Below are 27,068 nucleotides of genomic sequence, written 5' to 3'. Positions count from 1 at the left end.
TGTATATGTCCGTTACAATGTTAGTTACAGAGAATGCAATACTGTGCTTTGTTGACTTAAACTGGATACACACGCACATACACGTAAGTATCAGTATTTGTGCATTTTATTTATAGGTTACAGAACATTTTAGAAATAATCTGTGTAAAAAAAATCACATAAAAACATAAATTATGAGCCTTTTGTTTTTCTTATAATTTGTTCCATCACATCCCACTGTTCGTTGGTGACCTAGGATAGAAAAGAAAACATTAGTTGAGATGCTGATTTTTCACTATCATTAAGTAATGTGTAGATATAATGGGTACGGCCCAGCCAGGGATAATGTTCTTAAATTGCACTGATCAGCAGTAGAGCCAAACATAGCCTTATATTTCCCCCAGTGCAATTAATGGGATTTAAGCTTAGTACTCAAATCAAAGTATATAATATTAACATTTTAAGAGGAAAAATACCTCTTAAAAGTAGGTGGGTGAAGGTGGGTATAGCCTAATAAGGACCGGATGTTTTTACCAGGCATGAAATGCTGATATTGTGAAGAGAAAGAGAAATATGATGGGAAGCATAACAGAATGGAGGGCAGGGCTGACCAATTACCACAACCGACAGGCGTTTTCCACCTTGCAACATTCTCTTACAAGGTGTTCCTTGTAAATTATTACCTTACGTAATTCATTGAATTCTCCAGCCATAGACACATATTCACCACCATCCATTCTAATGACCTGCAACATTAATGCAGAGTTTTTTTCATTAAGAAACTCAAATTATCAGCTGAACTAGTTTAGTTAGGTATCACTTCTAAAGAACTTTTGTAAAGAAGAAATACCGTTCAAGTACTCGACTTCAGTGACACCCTGAACTGTACTAAATTTGCCCACAAAGCATTCTTTCCACTAGGCCGTAGGTAGCTTTTAAAAAGTTAAAGAGTGATTGATAAAGCATTCTCATCAAGCCCACAGAGCCCCACAAAAATGCTGGCATTAAATGCCTTAAAGGAATCAGGTGGCACTTGTGGGTAATTACACTTTCCTAACGGAGCAGCGGTGAGCTTCATGCACCCAGGATCAACTTACTGTTCCAGTAACCCAACTTGCATAATCACTACAGAGGTAGGCGGCAAGATTGGCAATCTCTTCCACTGTTCCCAGGCGCCCACAAGGAATTCTCTGGATAAGTTCTTTCTCAAATGCACCAGTGGGGTCCAAGCGGCTGAATGCTCCCTGAGGAAAAACGGGGGAAAAATGGTTGCTTTTAAAATTCCATTACAGCCCTTGGGTGAATGTATTATATTTACAACTAAGTTAACCTAGCAAGGAAGTTCATGGCTTGCAAAACAAGAACAGTAACATAACAGGAAAAAGTGATCTCAAGGAAGCACTGCTCCACCCTTCCCAAAGGGTTCCCATTTCTAGAAGGTCTCTCACAATTAGCAGGGAAGATGAAATGCAGTAATTTGCACTTTCCTGTAATTGCAGCTGCCCATCGGTAAAAGTATCCTCGGCAATATAATAAGTGGATTAAATCATTCTTCATTTCAGGGAGCATGGTGTTCCAAAATGTAGGGCAGCCACTGAGAAGGCTTTCCATTTTCTTCATGTGAGGAGGGAACACTCAACATACCCCCCCTTAGAGGCGGCACAAGCCAATCCAAATCTGGGTGAGAAATCAGCCCCTGGAGGGACCTGGGTGTCAAGCCACTTAGACCTTTAAAGGTAAAACCAGCACTCTGGGTTGGATCAGCAGCTTTCTGTCACACCAAGGAAGGAGAGGCTGGTTTCCACCCATGGGTTCTGGCCCTGTAGATTTAACAATCTCTTCTGTGTGACAACCCTTCAGGTATCTGAAGACAGCTATCATACTGCCCCTTAATCATGTCTTTTTTAGGCTAGCTCCTTTAATTGTTCTCCCTAAGGCTTGGTTTCTAGACTTCTCACCATCTTGGTAGCCCTCTTCTGACCACTCCAGTCTGTCACTGTCCTTTCTGTTACCCAGAATTGGACACAGTATTCCAAGTCTCCAGGGCCCAATGTAACAGCCATCCATACCCAACCCTGTGTGGGGCAATACTTCTGGTCACTGCAAGGATCTCAATTAATTTCTTAATGTCCGAAAATGTACCTTTGTCTTTATTAGACCTGGCTGAATCACGTTGAATCTCATGCCATATCTATCCCATTCAGCTGCAAGAGACCTAGAAATCAGCAGAATTTAATTAAATACAGCAGCAAAACATAAGACTACTGTACTTTATGAGCAAAGACTATGGATCTGCAAGAAGTGGGTGACTTTTTATATAAACATATCTTAAAAGACTTTTAAGGTTTAAAGGAGAAGCAGGGAAACAGCTCAACATATTTCTCAAGGGAGAGAATCAAAGGCATCAAGAAGTAAAGCACTCTTAAATAGTACTCACTTGTACAGTGCTTCTACACCTGCTTTGGCAGAAGCACTCGGTACTACGAAGCCAGACCCGCTTTCTGCGTAGACTGTTGTAATGGCCAGAAATGCTGCCCCTGAAAAATTCAGGAAAACAAATGTTGGCTGTAAGTCACAACTTTGATCTGACAACTGACTGTTTCTTACGTTTCTTGTAGAAATAAGGAGAGCATTTGAATTTGTAAATCTATATGTATATGCATGTATCTGTGTATACATTCATACAGACATACACAATACAGTAATTTCCGTTTTCCGTTTTGTGGACTTTAGAAGCCTCCATTTCAAAAAAGTTTAAGAATACAGGTTTAAACCAGGAATTCATACCCACATTTCCAGCACCGTTTTGGCAAGAGAGAGAGATGGTAGATACTTAATAATTGTAATTATTGTGGAGTCCTTGGCACTCTCTGAGCTTGGCTGTTTGCTTGCAGACATTTCATTACCCAACTAGGCAACATCATCAGTGCTGGTGAGTGTGGGGTTTGCTCCCTGTTTATATACAGCAGCTTGCCCTGCCAGTGTTGGTGGGGGTGTGGTTTTGTCCTCGGTAGTTCCTTGATTAGGGTATTGTTTTCTGCTTGTTTGTCTGGTGTTAATCCCTGCTTATCTGGGTGTTAGCAGTTAGTGTCTATGTGTCTGTTGATGGCTGATTTGTCCGAGTGCCAAGCTTCCAGGAATTTCCCACTGGTTTTGGATTTAGCTTGGTCTAGGATGCTCAGTTTCCCACTTGAAACATTGGTTGAGTCTGTTGTGAAATTAAGGAGTTTTCATTGTGTCTTCTGACTGCTAGTTGGTGTTCACGGATGTACTCTGCTAGTCTTCTGCCTGTGTGTCCTACATAGTGGCTGTTACAGTCTTTATACTGCTTGTTGTAGATGACTCCTGTTTTTTCTTCTTGGGCTACTGGATCTTTGGTTTACTTAAGACGTTTTGGAGGGCTTTAGTTGGTTTGTGTGCTATGGTGATGCTGAGTGAGTGTAACAGTGTGTTGGTTGTATCTGAGATGATGCTGATGTACAGTATGGCAGTGTTACCCTTTTCATTGCTTGTGTTGGTTGTGCTGTAGTGGGCTGTGTGGTCAGGCACTTTCTGATAAAGTTATATGGGTATCCATTTTGTTGGAAGATGTATAGGTGGTCTGTTCCCTTTTTCTGGTGTTCGGGGCTGCTGCAGTGCTTTTGTGCTTATCTGAATGATGTTCTTACACAGCTGCTCTTATGGGAGGTTTGGCTATTACTTTGGTAGTGGTGCACTTGGTTCATGTGGGTGGTTTTTTGATAGACTCATGTTTCTAATTTGCCACCATTTTCCCTGCTGATGAGGATATCCAGGAAGGGTAGTGTGTTGTTTTCTTCTTCTCTTGTGAATTTTATTCCTTTTAAGATGTTGTTGATTGTTTCATGTGTTTTCTCAAGATGTTCCTTTTTTATTATGACAAAGGTGTCATCTACATACTGGATCCATACTTTTGGTCATATGTGTGGGAGCGCTACAGTTTCTAGACGCTGCATTACAGTCTCTGCTGAGTCCTGAGAGTGGTGATCCCATGGGTGTTCCTCTGATTCATTGGTTTGTTTGTCCATCAAACTGAAAGTAGGTGGTGAGGCAGAGGTTGATGAGGTCCATGATACTGGGTATTTCAACCTTAGTGTATTTGGTTAGGTCGGGTGCATTGTGTAGTACTGCTGCCATGGATTCTTTCCCTAGTTCTGTGTCTGTGAATGTAAAGGGTTGAATGAAACCATCATCTCTTCTTCTATTATTAGATCTTTGATTTTCTGGAAGCACTGAAATGGGGAGTTGATAGAATATTTGCTCCCCTCAGTGAGATAGCCAAAGAACTTACCAAAAAGCTTGGACATGTTGTATGTTGGGGTCCCTGGTAACGATACAATTGGATGATGAAGTATGTTGGGCCTGTGTATTTTTGGGCATCCACTGCTTTCCATCCACCACTGTTCTTCTTTTGCGATGTGACTTTTCTCAGTTAGGTTGTTAAGGTTTCTCTTGATCAGCTTGTCTATTTCTGTATTAGATTAGTGTTTATTGGGATGTAGGTTTCTTTGTCTTCCAGTAATTCTTTGGCTTTTTTGTAAGTATTGTGATCTGTCCATGATAACAGTGGTTCAGCCTTTGTTTGCTGGGAGGATGATGATGGTTTGATCCTTCTTCAGGTTTTTGAGGGCCGCTCTGTCCTCTGCTTTGCGTTGGTTCTGATTCTGTGTTCTTCTGGTCTGTGGTATGACTGTCTGCCTTACGTTTTCTTGGGTCTCTCTGGCAAGTCCTGTGGTTTTAAACACTGCAATTGCTGTGGTTTTAAAGGCTGCAAAGAATTTTAACTGATTAGCATCATCTGTGTTATAGTTGAGGCCTGTAATAATTATTATTTGCAGTATTTGTTGTTTGATAATAAGCTACCATCTATCAGACAATTAAATGAATTACTTTATATCTTTTATTTCTTTACTTTGCAGCACAACTCCAAAGGCTGCAGTTTTGTTGACCAGCTATTAATAAAACAGAAACAGAGCATACCTTTGACCACACGTTAGTTAAGCAATAAGTATGCACACTTCATGTTGAACTTCGGTTACTGGCAATATAAAGTTAAAGAGAAAACTGTGTATTTAATTGTATGAGATATAACGGCTAAATTGCAAATAATATTTAACACAATTAATAATGATCTCAACTTTGTTAAAAAAATTAAAAATATGTGCTTTACAAATGGTACGCAGTTGCGAAATAATGTTTAAGCAGCCATATAAAAGTGATGCAGTGTTTCCTTGGTCTTGCTTGGCTTGTACAGTGCCAAGCAAGATAAAGTCAAGATGTTCTGTAGGAGTTAGATAATGATAAAAAGTGGCAGGTTTTCAATAAAGCTAATATTACAAGGGTTATGTGAAAACTGCCTAGCATTCCATAAACATGTCTGCATACTTTTATATCTACGTAATTGTGAGTTGGCTCTTTTCCTCTCCTCCAGAAGGTGGACAGGTAAAGAAAGCTGCCCCACCTTCCCCAAAGGGTTTGTTTTAACCAACAAAGTACGAGGCTTATTTTCACAATAATGAACTACACTGAAAACTGAAATTTCCAGACATCTGCAAGGAAATAAAGATAGACATCACTTGCATTCAGTGACAAATGGTGATGTTCATCAATCTGAGTTTACCTTTTTGGGCTTTGATCAATTCTTTCCCAATTTGCAGAGTTACAAAAGCAGTACCATTCAGAACAATATCAGTGATAGCCTTCCATGCATTTGCAGAAAGGCGTTCAGAAGGAGAAATAAAATTTCCAGCAGCATTATTTATTATAACCTGAAATAAAGAAAAACACTTTAGATCTGTGTTAAATTTGATCTTCAGCTTACTGAAGATAACTTGTTAGTATTTTCAAACGATGCAGTAAAAGTTAAGACAGAAACAAATAATCAGTTACCAATTTCTACATAAGCAGAAGTGTAGCAGTGAAAAAAGAAAGCTTAAAGTTGTCCTGTCAAGTAATACTTCTGGCTTTAAAAGCTTGTAGACAATATCTGGCTCTTTCAACATAGTCATGTGAAAAAGAAGGCACACCCAATGTAAAGCTTTTTTTTAACATATGTGGACATATCAGTATTTTATATTCATTCAAACACTATGTAAAGTTGAAGGTGATATAACTGAAAAACAACAAAACTATGAAAAGTTGACTGCAATCATTTATTCAATAAAAATTTAACAGATATTTCTCCAGCCAGCAATTTACTTAGATAATTGCCTTTCCTGTTTGTTCATCTCTGCTTACATGAGTGTACTTTTGTAAAGAAAACAACACCCTGACATATATATCATATTATTACGTGTCAGAGGGGCAATAAAGATGACATGTTATGAAATTATGCAAACCGTTGGATATGGATCTCAAAAGATGTCCAAAATTGCTACTAAATTGTAAGTTGTAATGTGTCAAAATGAGAACAGGAAAGAAATATTAGATAATTTTAATTATATTTAATAGAAATGGAATGCAATCAAAACCAGTTTTTGTCATGGCTACATCAAGGGTTTGAAGTACAAATCCTGACATGTCACTCTAAGATGAACACCTTGATGTAACAGACCACCCCAGATCTTTACCCAAAACAATTTGCAGAAAATTCTACCAATATGGAAAGCGGTCTGGGAATACGTGAGAGAAGGAATGCCCATAGGACAAGTCAAACTTCCTTCTGGAGGTACACACAGTCAAGAGAGAAAGAGCAACTTCTCCCTGAATCTTCTTGACTCGTTTTCTGATATATTAATAATTGTTCACGAGATTCTGGTTTGCGGACCTTAAATCATACTGTGTCCCATTTCATTGGATGGGGCTTTATGGGTATTATCAACTACTGTAGACGTGAGAGTTAACATTACTGTTGAAACTACATAAAAGGCAACTTGTATTGCCTGTTGCTTGATGAGTTTTTCTTATGTGACATTCTTCTTTGTTATATCATGCAGGATATTTGAGTGAGAAGGGCGGTGACTAAATTTGAAATATAAATAAATATAAATAAATAATTCCAGGAATAATAAATCAAGCTTTTCAATTGCTTACATCAGGATGCCCAGCCACTTCAATCAATTGAGAGACTGCACTGGTGACAGACGCTGGATCTCTCACGTCACACTGAACCGCGTGAACCTGGCAATAAAATAAAATAATTACATGCCACCAGCAGCAAAAAGAAGTTTAAACAGGAATTCAAAATATGGCCTTGCATCCTAGATTCAAAGGTTGTGCACAGATATTAACAATTTTAAATACCTTATTTCCAGTTTTAGAAGATATTTCTTCTGCTGTTTGTTTCAATACATCAAGTTTCCTGCAAGTAGTTATAAATTATACAACTGAGTTTTTATAACTTACACAACCTTCCTTATAAAATATTATTCTTTTGTTGACAAACTACAAAAAGATATTACATATATCGTTATATGATTTATAAAATGCACTTATGGATTCTTCATACTGTTCCTTATATAATGGTTAAAGGTAAAGGTAAAGGTTTCCCTTGACATTAAGTCCAGTCGTGTCCGACTCTAGGGGGTGGTGCTCATCTCCGTTTCAAAGCCGAAGAGCCGGCGTTTGTCCGTAGACACTTCCGTGGTCATGTGGCCGGCATGACTAAACAGAATGCCGTTACCTGCCCACCGAAGCGGTACCTATTAATCTACTCACATTTGCATGTTTTCCAACTGCTAGGTTGGCAGGAGCTGGGACTAGCAACGGGAGCTCACCCCGTCATGTGGATTCAAACCGCCAACCTTCCGATTGGCAAGCTCAGCAGCTCAGCGGTTTAACCCGCAGCGCCACCGCGTCCCTATATAATGGTTACTATGTGCTAATTCATAGCATACTGATATACCAAAGGGACCCAGAGCACAATTTTAGGTCTTTAGGAGGCTACCTCAGGTGCTTTGAGAATTTATGGATTTCTCCAGAAAATGGAGAGGCAGACATGCCCTTAGGAACTTCTCTGCACCGGTAGCAAAAGTCTGTCACTGAGGCGTCTTATCCAGCACACAACATCAGAATGCAAACAGGGGCCTATCCAGCAAGGAAGACTTTGTTTTTATCATCCAACCAGAATGAGTGGGAAGTAATGAGAACGTGGAGCTGTGGTAAGTTTTATTTGTTTTTACCGGCTTGCTATAACACATTCTGCTCCCAGATTAGAGAGAGCACTTGTCATCCCTTTTCCAATGCCCGTACCACCTCCTGTGATAAAGGCCACTTTCCCATGAAAAGCATCTGGTGACAACATCACTTTCTGAAGTGGTGAGAAGAAGGTGCCTTGAGGACCACCAGGCTGATGTAGTATGTTTGTTCCATGGCTGAAATGCTGAAAAAGAAGGATCATTTTAACATAGAGATACTTTTCAACAGTAGGCATCACACCAAGGCAGCTGCTACAGTCAAAAATGGTAAGTGATAATGTGTATCAGTGTTTTATGAGAGCCCACTCATTATATTAAGGCATGGTTCATTTAACTATGTTTAGTCAATAAGTCTCTGTTGGTTTATGGAACAGTATAAAATGCTTTATAAAATAGAACTGGGTTCACACAACATACTAAGCCATAACCAAACAAATAATATTTGACAAAGTAAGATTTCAGTTCATAATTGATCTAATGCACCCGACATCTATAATGTGCACCAAAATGATGTCCTTTCATTGTTTTCTGTTTGGAGGATGTTATTCTGACAACTGTGAAGTGCCCCTGAAACATCATGCTCCAGCAGAAGTTCAACATGGTCTGCAGTGGGACAGGGGTGCTCTCCAGAAGGCTCCTTTCCTGAATTGGTGATCCTTATTTACATATCCCACACATATTCCACACATTTCTGCAAGATGCTCTGCACTGTTACAACAGAATCATAATGTAGGCTTTCATTTTAAGAACCTGTTCCTATTTTAACAAGAGGCATTACTTGTAGAATGGGATGGCCTTATAGTTCCCTTTCAGATGACACAGGAAGACTGCTTCAGGACTTTAAGGTTGGCATCCAAGTAAGAATTACATGCTGTAGAGATAAAATGAAGAAAGGCATTTGCCCTGCCCTGACGTTTTTGGAGGAAGCTGAGAACAGCCCTTTGACTTAAGCTAGCTTTTTCTTCATGTTGGAAAAGTATATAAACCGTTTCAATAAATATGTCCTTAATACAGTTAATAATTTATATTTCTACCAAATAATCCAGTCAGTGCCAGCCTTCAATCGTCATTGACTATTTTCCTCCTAATTTTGAAATAAGTGTTATCTTTTTTTTTATTCTGTTAGTTCCAGCTTTTGTCACACTTAGAACAGACCATCAATTCAAATCCAAATAATCTCAATGGGTCTGCTCTCATTTATGCTTTAAAGTTAGGATACACTAGATTTTGGAGAATGAGCCAAATTCAAGAAGAAGCATATTGGTGACTCTTCTTCTATTCTCCACTTGGGAATGGATGAAAAGTGCACCTCAAATTCATTCCCTTCAGCACAACCTTACACATATTTACTCAGAAAAAAGCCCCATGGAATACAGTGAAATAAAATGGTTTAGTGCATTTCGAATGCATGGATTCTTATTCAATGTTTTCCTAAGAAAAGATTGGCTCCTGAAAGGCACAGGAACAAATACAATCCTAAAATTACTCTGGCAGCCATTTTGGGTTTTTTTTTTCTTGCAGTACTTTTTATTACAGCTGCTTTGATCCTATGCTACAAACACTCATGCTGTAATGCCCCACTTGTGGATTCCATTTTAAACATCCACATATGAACTCATTCTTCTGTTGCTGGTAACTGGGCTTTCAGGTCCCTAATACACAACATAATCATTATCGGCAGAAAAAAATGATTACTCAGCCTGGACAACAGGTAAAATTGCCTCACCATCTGAACTAAAACCACCCTTAGTTTTGACTGAGAATGGATGGGAGAAGATTTTACTGGCTATTAAAGAATGGTCCCTATTAAAGAAACAGCCTGTGATTAAAAATAAGCATTGAATTAAATTCTATTCTGCTTACGTGTCAATTTGGAAGTAAATAAGGAACAGATAGCAAATCTACAGTGTTTAAAGAATGTTGTGATGGGTATCCCATATAAAAAAATTGGATCAGTTTGAACAAGCTGCAATTTGAAGGCAGTGGACATGTTGGCCCAACTGTGCTCCTTTTCCTGAAACCATTAAATTGAGAAATATGGGTAAAGGTGGGATAAAACCATCGCTGATGTTATAAGGGGATGGTGGTAGGCGAATTAGAATATACATATCCTTACCATTAGGCTACAGTAGTCCATCTAAAAATTAGGCAAATCATCTACACTTTAAAAAATCACAGACAGTTTACAGAGGAGTTTCAAGTTATTAGCAAGCTGCTTCTTTTGGTTGGGAAACAGCATTACCCACAATTTGAGCTGCCTTTATGGGCAACATTCCCAGTAAAACTTCTGCTTAGGAGGAATTTTTTTCTTGTTCTGTTAAGTGGATTCATTAACAGAACAAATGCCTTGCTATTTGGTTTATTTGAATTTTTGTAATATCTGTAGTTATTGATTATTGATTACAACTGAAATGCAACATAAGCATTTTAGATAGAGCATGAATAGAAGAATAGACAAAATAGATCATAAAGCTGTATACAAAAGGACTATATGAGAAATGGGGTCAACTGGAAAAAAGAGAAGATTCTAGGCTGCTAAGGAGATAACTCCTTAGTTAATGATCAATAAAGACAATGATTATCAGCAAGCTAAAGAATTTGCTAAAAATTACAAAGGTTTTACCTGAGGAACGATTCCCAGCCAGAGCTAATCTGAGCAACACCAGCAAAGATTTTTGAACCCCCTAGTGCCCAACCAAAGCTCAATCCTTTGAAAAGCCCACCATACTCTAAGAGTTAGCTGTAGGAGTATTAACAAGAAATATTACGTAGAAAAATCTTTCATAAAATTTAGCTTTATTAAGTTTAGGTGTTGGCCTTATACGAGGATGGTTCAGTACCGCCCTCTAACGATCCCGGACAGCGGGTAACTCGATGAAGCAAACTTAATTCTGTGCACAACAAAACCCCAGCATCTGGGGGCAATCTACCCTTCCAGCGAAGTGAGGCGGGACTCCTATTATTTGTGTAGCAGACTGAGGTTACCAACTGAATGCTTTCTGGATATGTATGGATTTTATTTTGGGGGCGGGGGGCGCAGAAACGTAACTTTCATTATTCCACGTCCGGCCAGAAACGGTGTACAATTCACTGCTGCCACAGTACTGCGCTGCCGGGGTCTCTCTATTTCGGGACGCATAAGCAACGACAGCTGTGAAATCACAGCCTCCCCCAGGGAACTGAAGCGGTGCCCGAAGGGGGACGAGAGGCTTGGAGCTTCTTACCCGCAGAGTCGCCAGAAACCACCGCGGGGCGAAGGTCTGCGAGCCGCACCGACTCAACACCCTCGCAGCCATCTTCCTCTCTCCAGCGGCGCTCCGGAAAGGCCTCCTCAGTCGGGACAGCGGGGCGGGGGGGCGGGGGCGTGGCAGTGGGCGCGGCTTAGAAGGGAGCCGCACCCCCGTTTGCCCACCTCCTGCGGAGCAGAACAAGCCACGCCCCTCCCGGAAGGCAAACTCGATTCGTTCTAACAGGATTAAGTTCCTTTGAGCGATTATTATCACGTTGGGCAAAGACCCCGCCAATCGTCGCGCCCAGTTCTGAAAACTTCACGCGCAGTTCCTCATTCTCAGCACTGAGATAAGGGTCGGTTTTTGTTTCCAGCTGCCCATGAGCAGAATTGCTTCATTCATTTAATAAACTTTTCAGCTAACCACTACCAATAGTTATTATTATTATTAATTAAATGTATATGCCGCCCGACTCCCGGAGACTCTGAGCGGTTTATCATTGTTACAATATTTAAAAACAATACAAAAAACAGAATAAACTAACAAAGAATAATAAACTACCATCTCCCTCAAGTCTAGTCCGACTCCTGATTCCTTCGGAGCAACATCCTTGTAGGTTCTTTTACCGGTTTGCCTTTCTTCCAGGACGTTTTTCCGAAAAACCCTCTTTTTTAGCCTACGCCAAGCGACGTTCCAGACGCAGGGCGAAACCTTCCCCCTCGCTGCCAGTAAGTGGCGCTGTCCCCTCTTGCCGGCTTCGTCCAACCTCGAGATGGGCGGCCCCGGCAGCGCGCAGGCGCAGTGTTCTCTTCTGCCTGCTGGGTTGAGGGCGAGGGAGAAGTGCGCGGAGACCCGCTTCCTGGCTGGGGGAAGCGGCACCCTCGATTCTTCTCTAGGGTTAGGATGTGGAAACTGTGCCCGGCCGATGAGGCCGGAGGAGGTAAGCAAGACGACTGAAGCGGGTGGGCGGAGAAGGGTAGGGCGAATAAGTCTGGGCTGCAACACTCCGGACCATCGCCGGACGGCAGGAAGAGAGAAAGCGTGGTGAGTGCTCTTGGCACCTTGTAGTGGCGGCCAGGCTTGCCTGTCAGATCGCCCTACTCTAGAGGAGGGAGAGGACGCGTTTTCATACGTGGACTTCCTCCGGTTTGGTGCCTGTTGACCCTGCTGTTTTGCGCGTTGTTTGGTTCATCCTAGACCGGTGTTTCTCAACCTCATCAACTTGATGCTGCTGGCTGGGGAATTCTGGGAGTTGAAGTTAATGAGGCTTTGAGACGCTCTACCTGGATGAATCTAGCAAGTTGGCCGGATGAAGAAACTGCGTAGTCCCTTGAAGTTCAGATTCACATGCACGTAAAGTCCAGCAAATCAAATACGTTTCGGAGAACACTTTTGTGGATTACATCCCCTTGATCACAGGCTACGGGTATGTGAGAGAGGAGTGTGTGTGTGTGTGTGTCTGTACCTACCTTTGGGAAGTAAAATGCAAGAAGTTTAGACAATATAGATGACCTGGAGCTAATGGCCCCTCAGAAGTGAAGAGCACAGTGCAGATGTTCTTGCAATGTTCAGGTGGTTAGCCGTGAGAAGAAAGTTCAGTTTAAAGTTGCTAGAAATTGGGTTATGATTCCCAGTGAATTCAGTGTAATTACTTATTTGGCAGTGCAGTGTAATAGTGATTGCACTATGAGGTCAGAAACAGAGCGTTTGGGGGAGATGAAATGTAGCCCCACTGGTTTGGGGATATTGTTGTTTGATATTGCTTCTTTCCCCACCTATACAAAAAGAGGAACAAAATGGTTGTGTATGCCAGAGGTTAATTCACATATCAGCTTATTAAACTAGAATAAGGCTGCATGTTGGGTGTTTGTCTTTTAAAAGCTAGTAGAGGGAGAAAGATTGAAAATAATTTTCAGGATAAATTTTATTTATGGAGTTTTGTCTAGTTTCCTCAGAAAGAAGAGGGCTGTTGTTTCGGTGGCCTCCTAAAGTAATCTATGTCACTGGAGACCTAAGCGGCCTCCAGAGCTAGGGGTACCCACTGCCAGCTTTAGTTGGTACGCCAACTGTGCCTTTTCCTGGGCAGGTACAACCTAGTTGCATTTGTTCACCTGCTGGTAACCTCACGTTGATCTTATCTATCTATCCTGAAGGGCTGTATTTGTGCTTGGCCAGGAAGCTGCAGCCTGGCTAGTAGATGAATGGAGGTTTGGCTGTGCGCATGTTTCACCTTTGTTGAAGACGGCCCACTGACTGCCAGTGAGTTATCGAGCCAGGATCAAGGTCTGTGTTACGACATGCAAGGCCTAACCAACTTGGGACTGGGATACCAGTCAGATTACCCTTGTGGTATAGGCTTGGTCACGCACTGAGTTCCTATGGGGACGTCCTGGTCCATGTACTGAGATCCATTGAATACCACCTGGAAGCTGCTTGCAGGGGCGCCTTCCATGTTTGCACCCGCATTCTGGAACACTCTCCCCCTCCTAGGCCGTCTTTATCTCCATCGCTTTTTAAAGGAATAAGTTAACTTTGTTCTTGTAGAGGGTATTATATTTTAGGGTATTGTCTGTCAGGTGCATTTTCTTATTATTTTATGTGTCAGCGTGGTTTAGCATAGGAAGTGGTATGTAAATGTATTATGTAAAAGCAAGGTAAACAAAATATATCCAAACAATTAACTGTCCTTCCAACCTGTTCTTATTTTCTGGGCTTTGAAATCCGATAATAAAGATAAACTTGACAAATATTTGTCAATTTTTTATTTTTCTGTTTAGGCCAGCTTTATAACTCTTCACCCAGGCTTTTGGTGAGGGAGAGTGAGACCCCTCCCTTCATTGCACTTGCCATCTTTTATCTTTAATTTTTACCTTTTATTGATTTTATTAAATTTTCTTTCTTTGGTTGCTGTGAGCTTTCCAGAGTGGGCAGTATACAAGTTAAATAAATTATTGTTATTATTATTATTATTATTATTATTATTAAACACAATAGCGTGAAATGACCACTGCCAGTTCTTTAGTTGGTGTTGGCCCTCATTCACATCGGGTTCTTCCCAAGAACCTAGGATGTCATAATGTATCAGCGTAGCATATATGCGGATCCAAGCAGTGTGGCCTTTTGTACTTGACGGATGGAAATATTGTCAATGCGCAGATTTTCCAAGTGTCGTCCAAGGCTTTTTTGTATGGTACCCAGCGTGCCGATAATCACTAGGACCACCATTGCCAGTTTATGCCATAATCTTTCAACTTCAACTTTCATATCTTGATATTTTGTGATCTTCTCCAATTCTTTGTCTTCCATTCTACTATCCCCTGGTATTGCCACATCAATTATCCACAAGTTCTTCTTTTCAACCACAATTAAATCTGGTGTGTTATGCACCAACACTTCATCAGTTTGTATTCGGAAATCCCACAATATATCATCATCATCTGTATGGTATTTATTGAATATTATTATATATATAAACAGGGAGAGGGCTAACATACCACTCTTATTTTGGATGCTTTGATATGAGAAGGACATTTCTGTAGCAGCATGTTAGTGTTTGTGTGTGTATATGTGTATGTCGTATAGCTGTCACAAATGCAGGTCCATATATTATTAACATTTTTTTGTCTTTATTTAATAAACAGAGGAAAAATAAAACAATTACAACCTTTCTACATGAGATACCGAGCTCTAATTATAAGCATATGCTTATTCAGTGACACTCTAAAATTTGACTTGCTTATTTATTTAGTTTCAGTCTTTTAACATTTTTTCCACTGCATATTGTTACAGTGGATGATAGTACTTTTTCTTGGTTATAATCATCTTTGAAACTAACATTTTCTTTAATTTCAGGACAGCTGTATCGGCTTCTAGTTGGAGTCGAGTATGTTGTTGGACGAAAGAATTGTGGAATTTTAATTCAAAATGATCAATCAATGAGCCGAAGTCACGCAATTCTTTCAGTTAATCATTCCCAGGTGAATCTTGTAAGTATCACATTCAATCAAGCTACATGCCTCAGCAAAGGTTTTTACTGTCTGCATATAAAACTGTATCTGGACACAACACATAAACTTCCAGTTTGGCTATATGATAGAATATTTCACTTTTCAATTAACTGTAGTCTATCATTACCTCTGACCTGGTTGGTCCAAACAAACTGATTCCAAGCCATTGTTTAAGATCCTGGCTTGTCTGCAAATACCATAATTAAACCCAAGCACAGTTCTCCGTTTAAGCAACAGACCAAACTATAATCTGTTAGTTGAAGACAGGATTGTACCTTTTTTAGCAGCTCCCCAGGAAACTAAAGGAGGTGAACCATTACACTAATATTTAGAGGTTCATCCAAACCAACTGTCTAGTTGACTGTGCTCATATTTCAGATACTTTCCTTAAGAATATATATATCAGATGACTAATGTGGCTACCAAGATAGATTGTTAATACTAGAAGCAGATAAGATAAATTATGCTTGGCATTTCTGGTGTAAAGTACTGTATAAAATGTTCAAGGAAAGAAAGTGTTCCTATGAAAGCATCTAAATCTTTGCAAGTAAAAATAAGTGCAGTAAAGCTAAACTGTGATTCACCTGGATGATTTACTGGCTTCTGTAGAATAACAGTGTACTGTGTCATTCTCAGGAACTGTTAAAGCAATTGAGATATTACGAAAAAAGGGTGAATCCTTAAACTCATTTAACAAAAATAGTGTTTGAATGGCAGCGAAATGGTAATGTTTCAGTTTCAGTTTGAAATGCTCAGTTTTGAGTTCAACCAGCTGTTCACTGAAGAAATGGTCTGAGCTGGAAATAGCTTCATTCCTAGTGGAAAACACCTGCATGAAACATTGATGTTTTCAACTTGAAATAACTCTAACAAACAGGATATGGATTGTTTTGAGCTCAGAACATTTCAAATCTGAAATGATTTGGTTACCTCTGTTCTCTGTTTCTTTAATCACTAACGAATTGTTCTGAATTACTCTCGTTTTCTCCCAAGGTTACTCCCAGTACAGGAAAACTTCCTCCTTAAATTTCAGGTATGCATGTTTAAATGTGTTCTATATATTCCTATACTGATACCTTGATTTGTTTCTGTTCTAATATTTGTCCTTCTTTTGAACATTAGGGTGTTAAAATGTCTGCAAAGGAATTTAATAAAGCTTTTGATACATTTGATTCAGTAAGTAGGATTGTTTTTAAACGAAGCCTGTCAGCCAAGTTTTTCAATGCATTTCTGAGCTGAAACAAGTCAATGAAAGCTGCAGAAACGAACAATAGGAAAGCTCAAGTGCTATTTTTCTTTTCAGGATGGGAATGGTTACATAGATGAACATGAATTAGATGCTTTGCTAAAAGATCTCTGTGAAAAGAACAAAAAGGTAATTCTAAGATTTCCATGTAAATTGGATTTAGTGGGCTTTTTCTTTTCCCATGCCAGTTCAAGCAGTTCTTCTGAAATACACTATATTCAGAATTCTGGGTACAAGAGAATGAAATCATATATGTGATGCCAGACAGCCTAGTTTACTCCTACATGAACTCAGTTCGCATCACTGCTTTAGTAAAACAGCCACCATTTCTCTGAGATGTGTCCCCAGGCTGAGCAGCATAGGAGCTGCCATACCTTCTTCCTGCTTTGAACTGAATACCTATTAACAATGAACTTTGAAAAGGGACACACAATGCCCTGCCTTAACCAATGACAAAAATAGCCACTCTTTCCCCAAAGCCTCTTCCACGGTTTCTTTCAAGCAACCCACAGGAAGCCGCAATTAACCATATTCCCTCAGAGGACCATAAATGTCAAACAAGAAGCCCAGATCTAGCAACACCACTGGTAGCTAATTAGTAGTAAAATGGTAGGGAAAATGCCTTTAGTGACAAAAGAATGGAATCACAGCTGCCTGTGTGGTAGAGTCACTCCTGGGGCTGGGTTCACATAGCCTGCTACGGTGAGGGTCAGCATCCCGTAGTCAATAGGCGGTATGCGGCTTCCCAGACCAAAATTCAGTAGTAAAACAATGACTTTTGTTCTTTTCCCCCCTAAAAGTACTTTCTTTTACAAGTTTTGCAGACATAATTTTGAAAATGTGTGCAGGAAGCATGTCAGGTTTAACACAAATGTTTTGATTTGATTGCCCTGCCCCAGAAATTCAGCCTTTCTCACTCCGTGGCATCGCATCACTGGCTGCTCCCACTGTGACCCTTTAGAGGCAAATTAAAGAAACAAACAAACAAACACACAGATAAATCACCCTCAGCTGCCCAAGGACCATTGCACCAAGCAGTGGTTTTTCTCAGCCACTGACTTTTCTTATAAACCACAGCTGGGTGGGTTTATGGCTTGCACTGAACCATAAAGCATGGGTTATAATCCACAATGGCTGAACTCATATTAACTATACTAAAAGCAGACAGTATTTTTGTTTAGCGCAACACATAAATACAATCCCAGAAATACAGGGGAACGGCTTCTCACTCTCACAAACTTCTCTAAACTGTCTCCCTTCAAGTGGCTTGGACTAGAACTGCACCTTCTTCCCAACCACGTCAGTGTAAATTTGGGAAATGCAATTCAGTGCTACTGAAGGATGTCAAGTCGAGAGGAATGACAACTAGTGACTTCAAAATGCATTTTCTTTTTTCAAAAACAGGAATTAGATATCAGTAACCTTGCAACCTACAAGAAGAACATTATGGCCTTGTCTGACGGAGGAAAACTTTACAGAACAGAACTTGCTCTCATCCTCTGCGCTGGGGAAAATTAGAGTCTGCCATCATTTCCACTCCAACCAGTGATATATTGTATCTTTAAAAACAAAAACAAAATTAACTGTGCACTATAAGGGAGTAGGCTTTACTTTCTTTTATACCTTGTACATTTAAAATTGCATATAGATAATTAGCCAGGTTGTGTGGCACATTCTTTTCAGCTTGTTTCTACAATGTTCGTAATGTACAGCTTTTGTAACTAAAGAGGATGTCTTAATTATTTGGGCCAGTCTGTCAATACATTTACCAATAAACATGGCTGTGTTTTCATGAGACAAGGGAGAAGGTTTTAAGAGCGTGGCTGAGATTGGTATTGGCTAGGTGTCATGCGCTGCCTGCCTCTGAATAAGACTCAGACACTGGTTCGTGGATCAGCCTCTGATTTATTCACAGCGCAGTTACAGCGTCGGAAGAAAAAAGCTGAGAGTGACAGGAGCGCGCCGGTGCGGGGTTTAAATACCCCGCGCCGGTCAGCGCCCCCTCACTCGCGGTCACGTCACCCCCCTTTGTCCAATACGTTGCCCTGCCGGTGGGTGAGGGGTTCCGGGGTCGCCCATCATCAGGTTTTCTATTCCTCTGGTGATTGCTCTCAGCTGGGCGATCTCCGATGTATTGGCGCTGATGGCTTGGGTGTGCTCCGTGATCCGTTTAGTTATTGTTTGTTGGCCGTTAGTCGTTGTGGGTTGATGGCTACTTATCTTGAGCCCCTTCACCTATTTCCTTGCTATTGTCATGTGTGCCATTGCGCTGATGACTTCAGCTCAACGGCACTCATGACATACTGCCCCCTTTCCGAATAGTGCTCCCCCCCGGTTTTCTGGTTTTTTTTTTTTTTTTTTTCCCCTCGGTGGAGCTGTCAAACGGCACTTTTTTTTTTTTTTTTTGAAATTCCCGCCGGAGTAGTTGTCGCCCCTCCCTTTGCCCCTCCCTCTACCACGTGCCTTCCCAGGGTGTGTCCATGGTGCGCATGCCCGGGTCCCGTCCTGGCGTGCGCATGCTCCAGCCACACCCTGTTTGTTTGGCTCAGTTCGGCGAGGAGAGAGGCGTGGCTGGTCGGGTGCTTATCAGCTCCAGGTAGGGCCCTTCTTTTTTTTCCAATTTAAAGTGCGTCGCCTTTGTTGTATCTCCTGGGCGTTGCCCCCAGGTTGCCCTGTTGACTTGCTTGCCACTCCCCCGCGGCCGGGGGGGCGGGGGGGAGGGTGCTGGCGAACGCTTGTCATCACCTCGTGGGCCCGGGGCGGGGGGAGTGAGTCCCGGGTGGGGGAGGTCCACCCAAGTCGCGGGCTTGGGGGGGCCCTTTCCCTTGGGGCACGGGAGGCGGGGGGGGTCTGCGGGGGGGGGGGTTGGCTTGCTGACCTTGGTTGTGGCTTGTCGGGGTATGCCCGGTGAAATGCTCTGGTTAGGTCAGGCGCGTTAACGTTGTGCGCCACCACCCATTCCGGGTGGGGGAAGTGTTTCCACCTGACCAGATAGTGTAGAGTTCCTCGTTGCTTGCGGGAGTCGAGAATGTCCCTTACCTCGAAGTGGTGTTGCCCGTCGATCATCAGCGGTGCGGGATGTGGCGTGCTTGGGTGCCATCGGGAGGTGGTTGCCGGTTTCAGGAGGCTGGTGTGGAACACCGGGTGGAGTCTCCGTAGGTTGTGTGGCAGGTCCAAGCGTATTGCTACCGGGTTCACTATTTGCGTGACTCGGAACGGCCCGATGTACTTAGGCCCCAGTTTTTTCGAGGGTTGGGTTGACTTTAGGAACTTGGTGGATAGGTAGGCCATATCCCCCGTTTGGAACGTCGGTTGTTGGCGCCGGTGCTTGTCGGCCTGCTCTTTGTAGGCTGCCTGTGCATCCTTCAGCGCCGCCGTGATTACTGGCCATGCTTCCGCGATCTTCCGTCCCCAGTCGCTAGCGTCCACCTGGGGTTCCGGGGGTTGAGGTAGCTCCGGTATGGGGACGAAGTCGCGCCCCGAGACTACTTCAAACGGAGTTTTCCCCGTGCTCGTGTGGACGGCGTTGTTGTATGCGACTTCGGCGAACGGGAGCAGTTCAGCCCAGTCGTCTTGGTGGTAGTTAGTATATGATCGTATGAATTGCTCTAAGGTGGCATTAAGAACCTCTGTGGCTCCGTCCGTCTGGGGGTGCCAAGCCGTAGATAGGGCCTGTTGGGTCCCCGTCAGCTTTAGGAAGGCCCGCCAGAATTTGGAGGTGAACTGTGTGCCCCTGTCGGTCACCACACGTGCGGGACATCCGTGTAGCCTGTACACGTGGATGAGGAAGAGTTTGGCTAGCTGTTGTGAGGATGGGACCGACGTGCAGGGGATGAAGTGGGCCTGCTTTGAGAAGTAGTCCTTCACCACCCAAATGGCCGTTTTCTTCTGGCTGGGTGGGAGGTCCACTATAAAATCCATAGAGATTTCCTCCCATGGGCGGGAGGGTTCTGCCACCCGTTGTAATAGCCCCGCGGGTTTGCCTGGTGCCCGTTTGGCCCTAGCGCACGTTGGGCAGGATGCCACGTAGGCTTTTACGTCTCGCCTGAGCGCGGGCCACCAGAATTGACGCCGTGTTAGGTGTAGGGTCTTGAGGAACCCAAAGTGTCCCGCTTGTTTGGCGTCGTGTGACCTATGCAAGATCACCTGGCGTTGCGAGTCCGGGACGTAGATTCTGCCTTCCCCCCATGCCAGGTCCTGTGCCATCGTTACCTTGTCGGGGTTTGCCAGGAACCAGGGGTCGGTTTTGAGGGCGGCGGCGAGGTCCGCGCGCATTCCCCCTGGTAGTTGCGGTTGGCTTCTTCCGGTCGCCGGTTGTCCCGCCGTCGGCTGCGCCGTAGAGTCGAGCTGCCTCCGCGCGCCGCTTCGGGTGGTCACGGCCATCCCCAGTTGCGAGGCGGATAGGACCGTCCCAATGGTGTCTGGGGCGGGCTCTTCGTCTTGGGGCAGTCGGGAGAGGGCGTCGGCCAGGAAGTTCTTTTTGCCCGGCATGAACTTCAGCTGGAAATTAAAGCGGCTGAAGAATTGGGCCCATCGGACCTGTTTTGGGCTAAGGCGTCTAGGCGTTCGTAGGGCCTCGAGGTTCCGGTGGTCAGTCCAGACCTCAAATGGCTGGGTGGCTCCCTCGAGTAGGTGTCGCCATGTCTCTAGCGCTGATTTCACCGCGAAGGCTTCTTTCTCCCAGACGTGCCATCGCCTTTCTGTCTCGGAGAACTTCCTTGACAGGTAGGCGCATGGTTTCAGGAGTCCCGTGGGGTCTTTCTGTAGCAGGATGGCTCCCAGGGAGAAGTCTGAGGCGTCGGCTTGGACCACGAACGGCCGTTCTGGGTCCAGGTGCGCGAGGATTGGCTCCGTAGTGAACAGCGCTTTCAGCTTGTTGAATGCGGTCTGGCACGCGGGAGTCCAATTCAGCACTGTGCCTGGGTTCTTGGCGCGTCGGGTGTCCCCCACCCCTTTGGTTTTGAGGAGGTCCGTTAGGGGGAGGGCTATCTCTGCGAACCCCCGGGCGAATGACCTGTAAAAATTCGCGAATCCGAGGAAGCTCTGTAGTTGGCGTCTGTTGCGGGGGCGCTCCCAGTTTAGCACCGCTTCGACTTTTGCGGGGTCCATTTCGATGCCGTCCCCGGAGATTCGGTACCCCAGGTAGTCTAGGCGCTCTTTGTGAAACTCACACTTTGTAGGCTTGGCATAGAGCTGCGCCCTTCTGAGCTTGTCGAGGACTTGCCTGACTAGGGTCACATGTTCCTCGTGCGTTTTTGTGTAAATGAGGACGTCGTCGATGTAGACCAGGACCCCTTTGAACAGATGTTCATGCAGTACCTCATTGATGAGCTGCATGAACACCCCAGGGGCCCCCGCGAGTCCGAAGGGCAGTACTTTGTACTGGAAGGCGCCTAGGGGGCAGTTGAACACCGTCTTCCATTCGTCCCCTTCCCTGATTCGGATGCGATAGTACGCCTCGCGAAGGTCCAGTTTGGAAAAGACTTTGCCTGTGGACAGGTGGGCGAGCATGTCCTTCACCAGGGGTAAGGGGTATTTGTTGGACAGGGAAGCCGCGTTTAGGCCCCGGTAGTCGGTGCAGAGCCGTAGGGTGCCGTCTTTCTTCTCCCGGAATAAGACGGGGGCTCCGACCGGTGAGCATGCTGGCTCTATGAATCCCCTGTCAAGGTTTTTATCGATGAACTCCCGGAGGGTTGCCATCTCCTTCGGGGTCATCGAGTAGATCTTTGGTCTAGGTAAGGGGACGTCGGGCAGTAGGTCGATCCGGCAATCCGTCTTGCGGTGGGGGGGTAGTTGGTCAGCTTCTGCCTCTCCGAAGACCTCGGAGAAGTCGGCGTATTGTTCCGGTAGGTCTGCGGTGGTAGCGGCGTTGTCTTGTGTGGTCGCCTCCGCTCGTCCTACAGTGGGGTTGGTTCTGCCCGCTGGAACTGGTGCTCGATACTCGCCGTCGCCGAATGTGAAGGTGCGGGTCTCCCAGTTGATCCGCGGGTTGTTTGTCGCGAGCCATGGCATCCCCAGGACTGCAATGGGCCGTCCGATGTGCGTAACGACGAACGATGTGCGCTCGGTGTGAGTGCCCATTTGCAGGGTGACCGGCTCGGTTTGTAGCGTGGCTGGTTTCCCTCCCGCTGTGGAGCCGTCCAGCTGGTGGAATGCCAGCGGCGTGGGGAGGGGGAAGCAGCGGAAGTCGAGTTTGGCGACTAGGTCGGGGTGGATGAGGTTTTTTGAGCACCCCGAGTCCACTAGTGCCGCGGCCGTGGTGGCTCCGTTGCCGGCAGAAAGTTTGATTGCTGCCATTATTACGGGGCTTTTGTCGTTCCGTCGAGGTGGTCCGCGCTGCTGTCCCACCGCCTGCCTCGCCACGCGTTTCAGGGCAGGCGGGGAGCTTTTCCCGCCGGCTGTTCGGGGTCTGCGTTATCCTCTTCCCCCCAGTAAGCGTCCCAGCCTTCCTCTGGTGTCGCTGTGGCCACGGTCATTCGGCGGTGAGGGGGCGGCCCCAGGTTGAGTGGTTTGGGGCTAATTTTCGGGGTGGGTTTGGGCGCGCTGGTCGGCGGTCGGTTGGCGAAGCAATCCACCGTCTTGTGCCCTAATTTGCCACACCTCCCGCAGGGCTCCCGGTTGAATTTCTTTTTTGGGTATATGGGGCCGGCCATCCCCACGTGTGGTGCGGGTACCTTTTTTCCGGCATAGTTTGTGTCTTCCGTGGTTGTCATGAGGAAGGTGCGGTGCGCGTGTTCGGCTTTCCCCGCAAGGTGGATCCACCCGTGTAGCGTTTCTGGGTCGTCGCGGTACAGGGCCCATTGGAGAACGTCGCGGTTGAGCCCCCTTTTGAACATTTCCAGCAGGGTGGTCTCGGACCAGTCGCTGACCTTCCCCGCGAGGGCTTTGAACTCCAGGGCGTAGTCAGGGACCGTGCGTGTGCCCTGTTTAAGTCTTTGGAGTGCGCTTTTCGCCCTTACTTTGGCTAGGCGGTCTTCGAAGTAGTTTTTCATCTCATTGATGAAAGCAGGGAAGGTGGCGAGGGCGGGGGAGCTGGACTCGTACAGTTGGACGTACCAGTCCGCCGCCCTGTCTTGGAGTTTGATCGCCACGGCGGCGATCTTGTCGGCCTCGGAGTCGTAGGAGTGTCCGTGCCTCCCCATGAACTCCCTAGCGTTCGTGACAAAGAACGAGAGTTTCGTGGGGGTCCCATCGAAGAAGATGGGGAAGTCCTTTGGGGCCCGGGCGTTTTGCGCGGCCCTGCCTCTCGCTTCCCGGTCTGTGGTGTCGTCCGCCTGTGCCGTCTGCTGACCCTCCGCTGGCCCGTGGGGGTTCGGTGCTTCGCTCGGGGTGTGGGCCTGTGCGGGGACGTCGTTGGGTGGCGCGGGGGGCATAAGCGACTGGAGCATGGTCCGGAGTTCCGTCAGTTGAGCCCGCATGGCCGCGAGTTCACCTCGTGCCTCCTCGTCCACAGCCCGCGCCGCCGCTGGGGCCGGTTCCGCTGGCGCGTTTTGGGGGTGGGTTGCCGGCGGGGTTCCTCCTCCCTCTGCCGCGGGTCCGCTTCCTCCGCCGTCTGCTGGGTGTCTCCATCGTCCTCCTCCGTGTTGACCGCCGTTGGGCTGTCGCTCCACGCCCGTTGCTGGGGTGTGATGTGGGGCGCGGGGTCCTCCGCTGGTTTCGGAAGTCGTGCTGCTCCCTCCTGCGGTCGGGTTGCCTCCGTCGCCATCTCCCCTTGGGGTTGGAGCTGAGGCTCGGGTCGGGTGGGGTGGGCGTCCATGGCTCCGGGAGTCCGCGGTGCCTCTGGCCTTGGTCGGTCCTCCTCTGTCTCTTGCCGCGCGGCTCGCCCTCCTTGCCCGCGCCGCTCCGGCCTCATCTTGCTGGTCTTCTCGCCGTCTACTCCTCCCGCGGCTCGTTGTCGTCCGGTGGGGCTCGGCGAGGCTGAGTTTATGACTCTCAGCTTTATGTCATGCGCTGCCTGCCTCTGAATAAGACTCAGACACTGGTTCGTGGATCAGGCTCTGATTTATTCACAGCGCAGTTACAGCGTCGGAAGAAAAAAGCTGAGAGTGACAGGAGCGCGCCGGTGCGGGGTTTAAATACCCCGCGCCGGTCAGCGCCCCCTCACTCGCGGTCACGTCACCCCCCTTTGTCCAATACGTTGCCCTGCCGGTGGGTGAGGGGTTCCGGGGTCGCCCATCATCAGGTTTTCTATTCCTCTGGTGATTGCTCTCAGCTGGGCGATCTCCGATGTATTGGCGCTGATGGCTTGGGTGTGCTCCGTGATCCGTTTAGTTATTGTTTGTTGGCCGTTAGTCGTTGTGGGTTGATGGCTACTTATCTTGAGCCCCTTCACCTATTTCCTTGCTATTGTCATGTGTGCCATTGCGCTGATGACTTCAGCTCAACGGCACTCATGACACTAGGTCTCCATTAAGCAAATAGGCTTTTGACAATGTTGGAGAGAAACATGAGTTCCAAATCAATTTAGGAAGATGGTGGATTTCTTCTTTTTCTTTTTCCTTCCTTCCTTGTAAAGGAATGTAAGTCGTGGGAGGGAGGCTGTTGGAATCCAACAGAATCTTTTGGTGGCATCCATCTTCTAGAAAGTGGTGGTCAGCCTTTTTTGGCAAGTGTGCTACAGGTCAATCAGTCCAAAACGACTGGACACCTCTTTTTAGGAGATACCTGAAACCATTGAGAAATGTTTAAGAAGTCCCTTATTAGCAAACCAGTTTTAGGTAAGAAAGGATTCGTGGGATAGAAGCATCGGCAGTGCTGTAGTCTACTTTGATCAGGCCAACTTCAGACATGTTATGTCTTTGCCCTGCAACTGTCTTAAATTCACTACCAAGGTCACCAGAGGCTCTGGATGTGAAGGTACTGAACACCCTGAGGAGCTTTTAAGCTTCCCTGATTGCCTGGCAAGAGCAACACTGTATTTTTACTGGACAAATGGCAGGTTTCTAATCAGTTAAAAGTAGATAATTAATACATAAATTTGCCTCATATTTTAATCTTTAGCATTTGTAAATGCTGCTATGTCAGAGAATGTATCAGTCCGTTTTTCTAAAACTGTTTCCACATTTTGCAGAATAATTCTATCATTCTGTGTAATCTATAATTAAATTTAATATACTAATATTGTTGTTTATTCGTTTAGTCGCTACCGACTCTTCGTGACTTCATGGACCAGCCCACTCCAGAGCTTCCTTTCGGTCATCAACACCCCCAGCTCGCCCAGGGATGAGTCCGTCACCTCTAGAATGTCATCCATCCACCTTGCCCTTGGTTGGCCCCTCTTCCTTTTGCCCTCCACTCTCCCTAGCATCAGCATCTTCTCCAGGGTGTCCTGTCTTCTCATTATGTGGCCAAAGTTTTTCCGTTTTGCCTTTAATATCATTCCCTCAAGTGAGCAGTCTGGCTTTATTTCCTGGAGGATGGACTCGTTTCATCTTCTTGCAGTCCAAGGCACTCTCAGAGTTTTCCTCCAACACCACAGTTCCAAAGGATCTATCTTCCTTCTCTCAGCCTTCCTTATGGTCCAGCTCTCGCAGCCATATGTTACTTCTGGGAATACCATTGCTTTAACTATGCGGACCTTTGTTGTCAGTGTGATGTCTCTGCTCTTAACTATTTTATTGAGATTTGTCATTGCTCTTCTCCCAAGGATTAAGCGTCTTCTGATTTCCTGACTGCAGTCAGCATCTGCAGTAATCTTCGCACCTAGAAATACGAAGTCTTTCCCTGCCTCTACATTTTCTCCCTCTATTTGCCAGTTATCAATCAAGCTGGTTGCCATAATCTTGGTTTTTTTCAGGTTTAGCTGCAAGCCAGCTTTTGCACTTTCTTCTTTCACCTTCATCATAAGGCTCCTCAGTTCCTCTTCGCTTTCAGCCATCAGAGTGGTATCATCTGCATATCTGAGATTGTTAATGTTTCTTCCACAGATTTTAACTCCAGCCTTGGATTCCTCAAGCCCAGCATGTCGCATGATGTGTTCTGCGTACAAGTTGAATAGGTAGGGTGAGAGTATACAGCCCTGCCGTACTCCTTTCCCAATCTTAAACCAGTCCGTTGTTCCGTGGTCTGTTCTTACTGTTGCTACTTGGTCGTTATACAGATTCTTCAGGAGGCAGACAAGATGACTTGGTATCCCCATACCACTAAGAACTTGCCACAATTTGTTATGGTCCACACAGTCAAAGGCTTTAGAATAGTCAATAAAACAGAAATAGATGTTTTTCTGAAACTCCCTGGCTTTTTCCATTATCCAGCGAATATTTGGAAATTTGGTCCCTAGTTCCTCTGCCTTTTCTAAACCCAGCTTGTACATCTGGCAATTCTCGCTCCATGAATTGCTGAAGTCTACCTTGCAGGATCTTGAGCATTGCCTTACTGGCATGTGAAATGAGTGCCACTGTTCGATAGTTTGAACATTCTTTAGTGTTTCCCTTTTTTGGTATGGGGATATAAG

General features: G+C 45.1%; 2 protein-coding genes across 2 annotated transcripts; one reads left to right on the top strand and one right to left on the bottom strand.

The window, feature by feature from the left end:
* Nucleotides 1-88: 88 nt before the first annotated feature.
* On the bottom strand, nucleotides 89-11,464 carry LOC134494348 (2,4-dienoyl-CoA reductase [(3E)-enoyl-CoA-producing], mitochondrial-like). The gene is made up of 10 exons (XM_063299466.1): nucleotides 11,357-11,464; nucleotides 8,118-8,317; nucleotides 7,240-7,297; nucleotides 7,030-7,116; nucleotides 5,618-5,765; nucleotides 2,417-2,516; nucleotides 2,122-2,194; nucleotides 1,077-1,223; nucleotides 663-725; nucleotides 89-231 (listed from the first exon to the last, which is right to left on the bottom strand). The coding sequence occupies exons 1-10, from the start codon at nucleotides 11,426-11,428 to the stop codon at nucleotides 172-174; spliced, it is 1,008 nt and encodes a 335-aa protein (XP_063155536.1). The 5' UTR covers nucleotides 11,429-11,464; the 3' UTR covers nucleotides 89-171.
* A 4,615-nt stretch (nucleotides 11,465-16,079) lies between these two features.
* On the top strand, nucleotides 16,080-25,735 carry LOC134494727 (calbindin-like). Its single transcript, XM_063299973.1, has 6 exons — nucleotides 16,080-16,093; nucleotides 16,363-16,402; nucleotides 16,492-16,545; nucleotides 16,673-16,744; nucleotides 18,020-18,458; nucleotides 25,018-25,735. The coding sequence occupies exons 1-5, from the start codon at nucleotides 16,080-16,082 to the stop codon at nucleotides 18,131-18,133; spliced, it is 294 nt and encodes a 97-aa protein (XP_063156043.1). The 3' UTR covers nucleotides 18,134-18,458; nucleotides 25,018-25,735.
* The last annotated feature ends 1,333 nt before the right edge of the window (nucleotides 25,736-27,068 follow it).

Source organism: Candoia aspera, chromosome 3 (genome assembly GCF_035149785.1).
Source record: "Candoia aspera isolate rCanAsp1 chromosome 3, rCanAsp1.hap2, whole genome shotgun sequence".
NCBI lineage: Eukaryota > Metazoa > Chordata > Lepidosauria > Squamata > Boidae > Candoia > Candoia aspera.
This window is presented reverse-complemented; position numbering and strand designations above follow the sequence as displayed.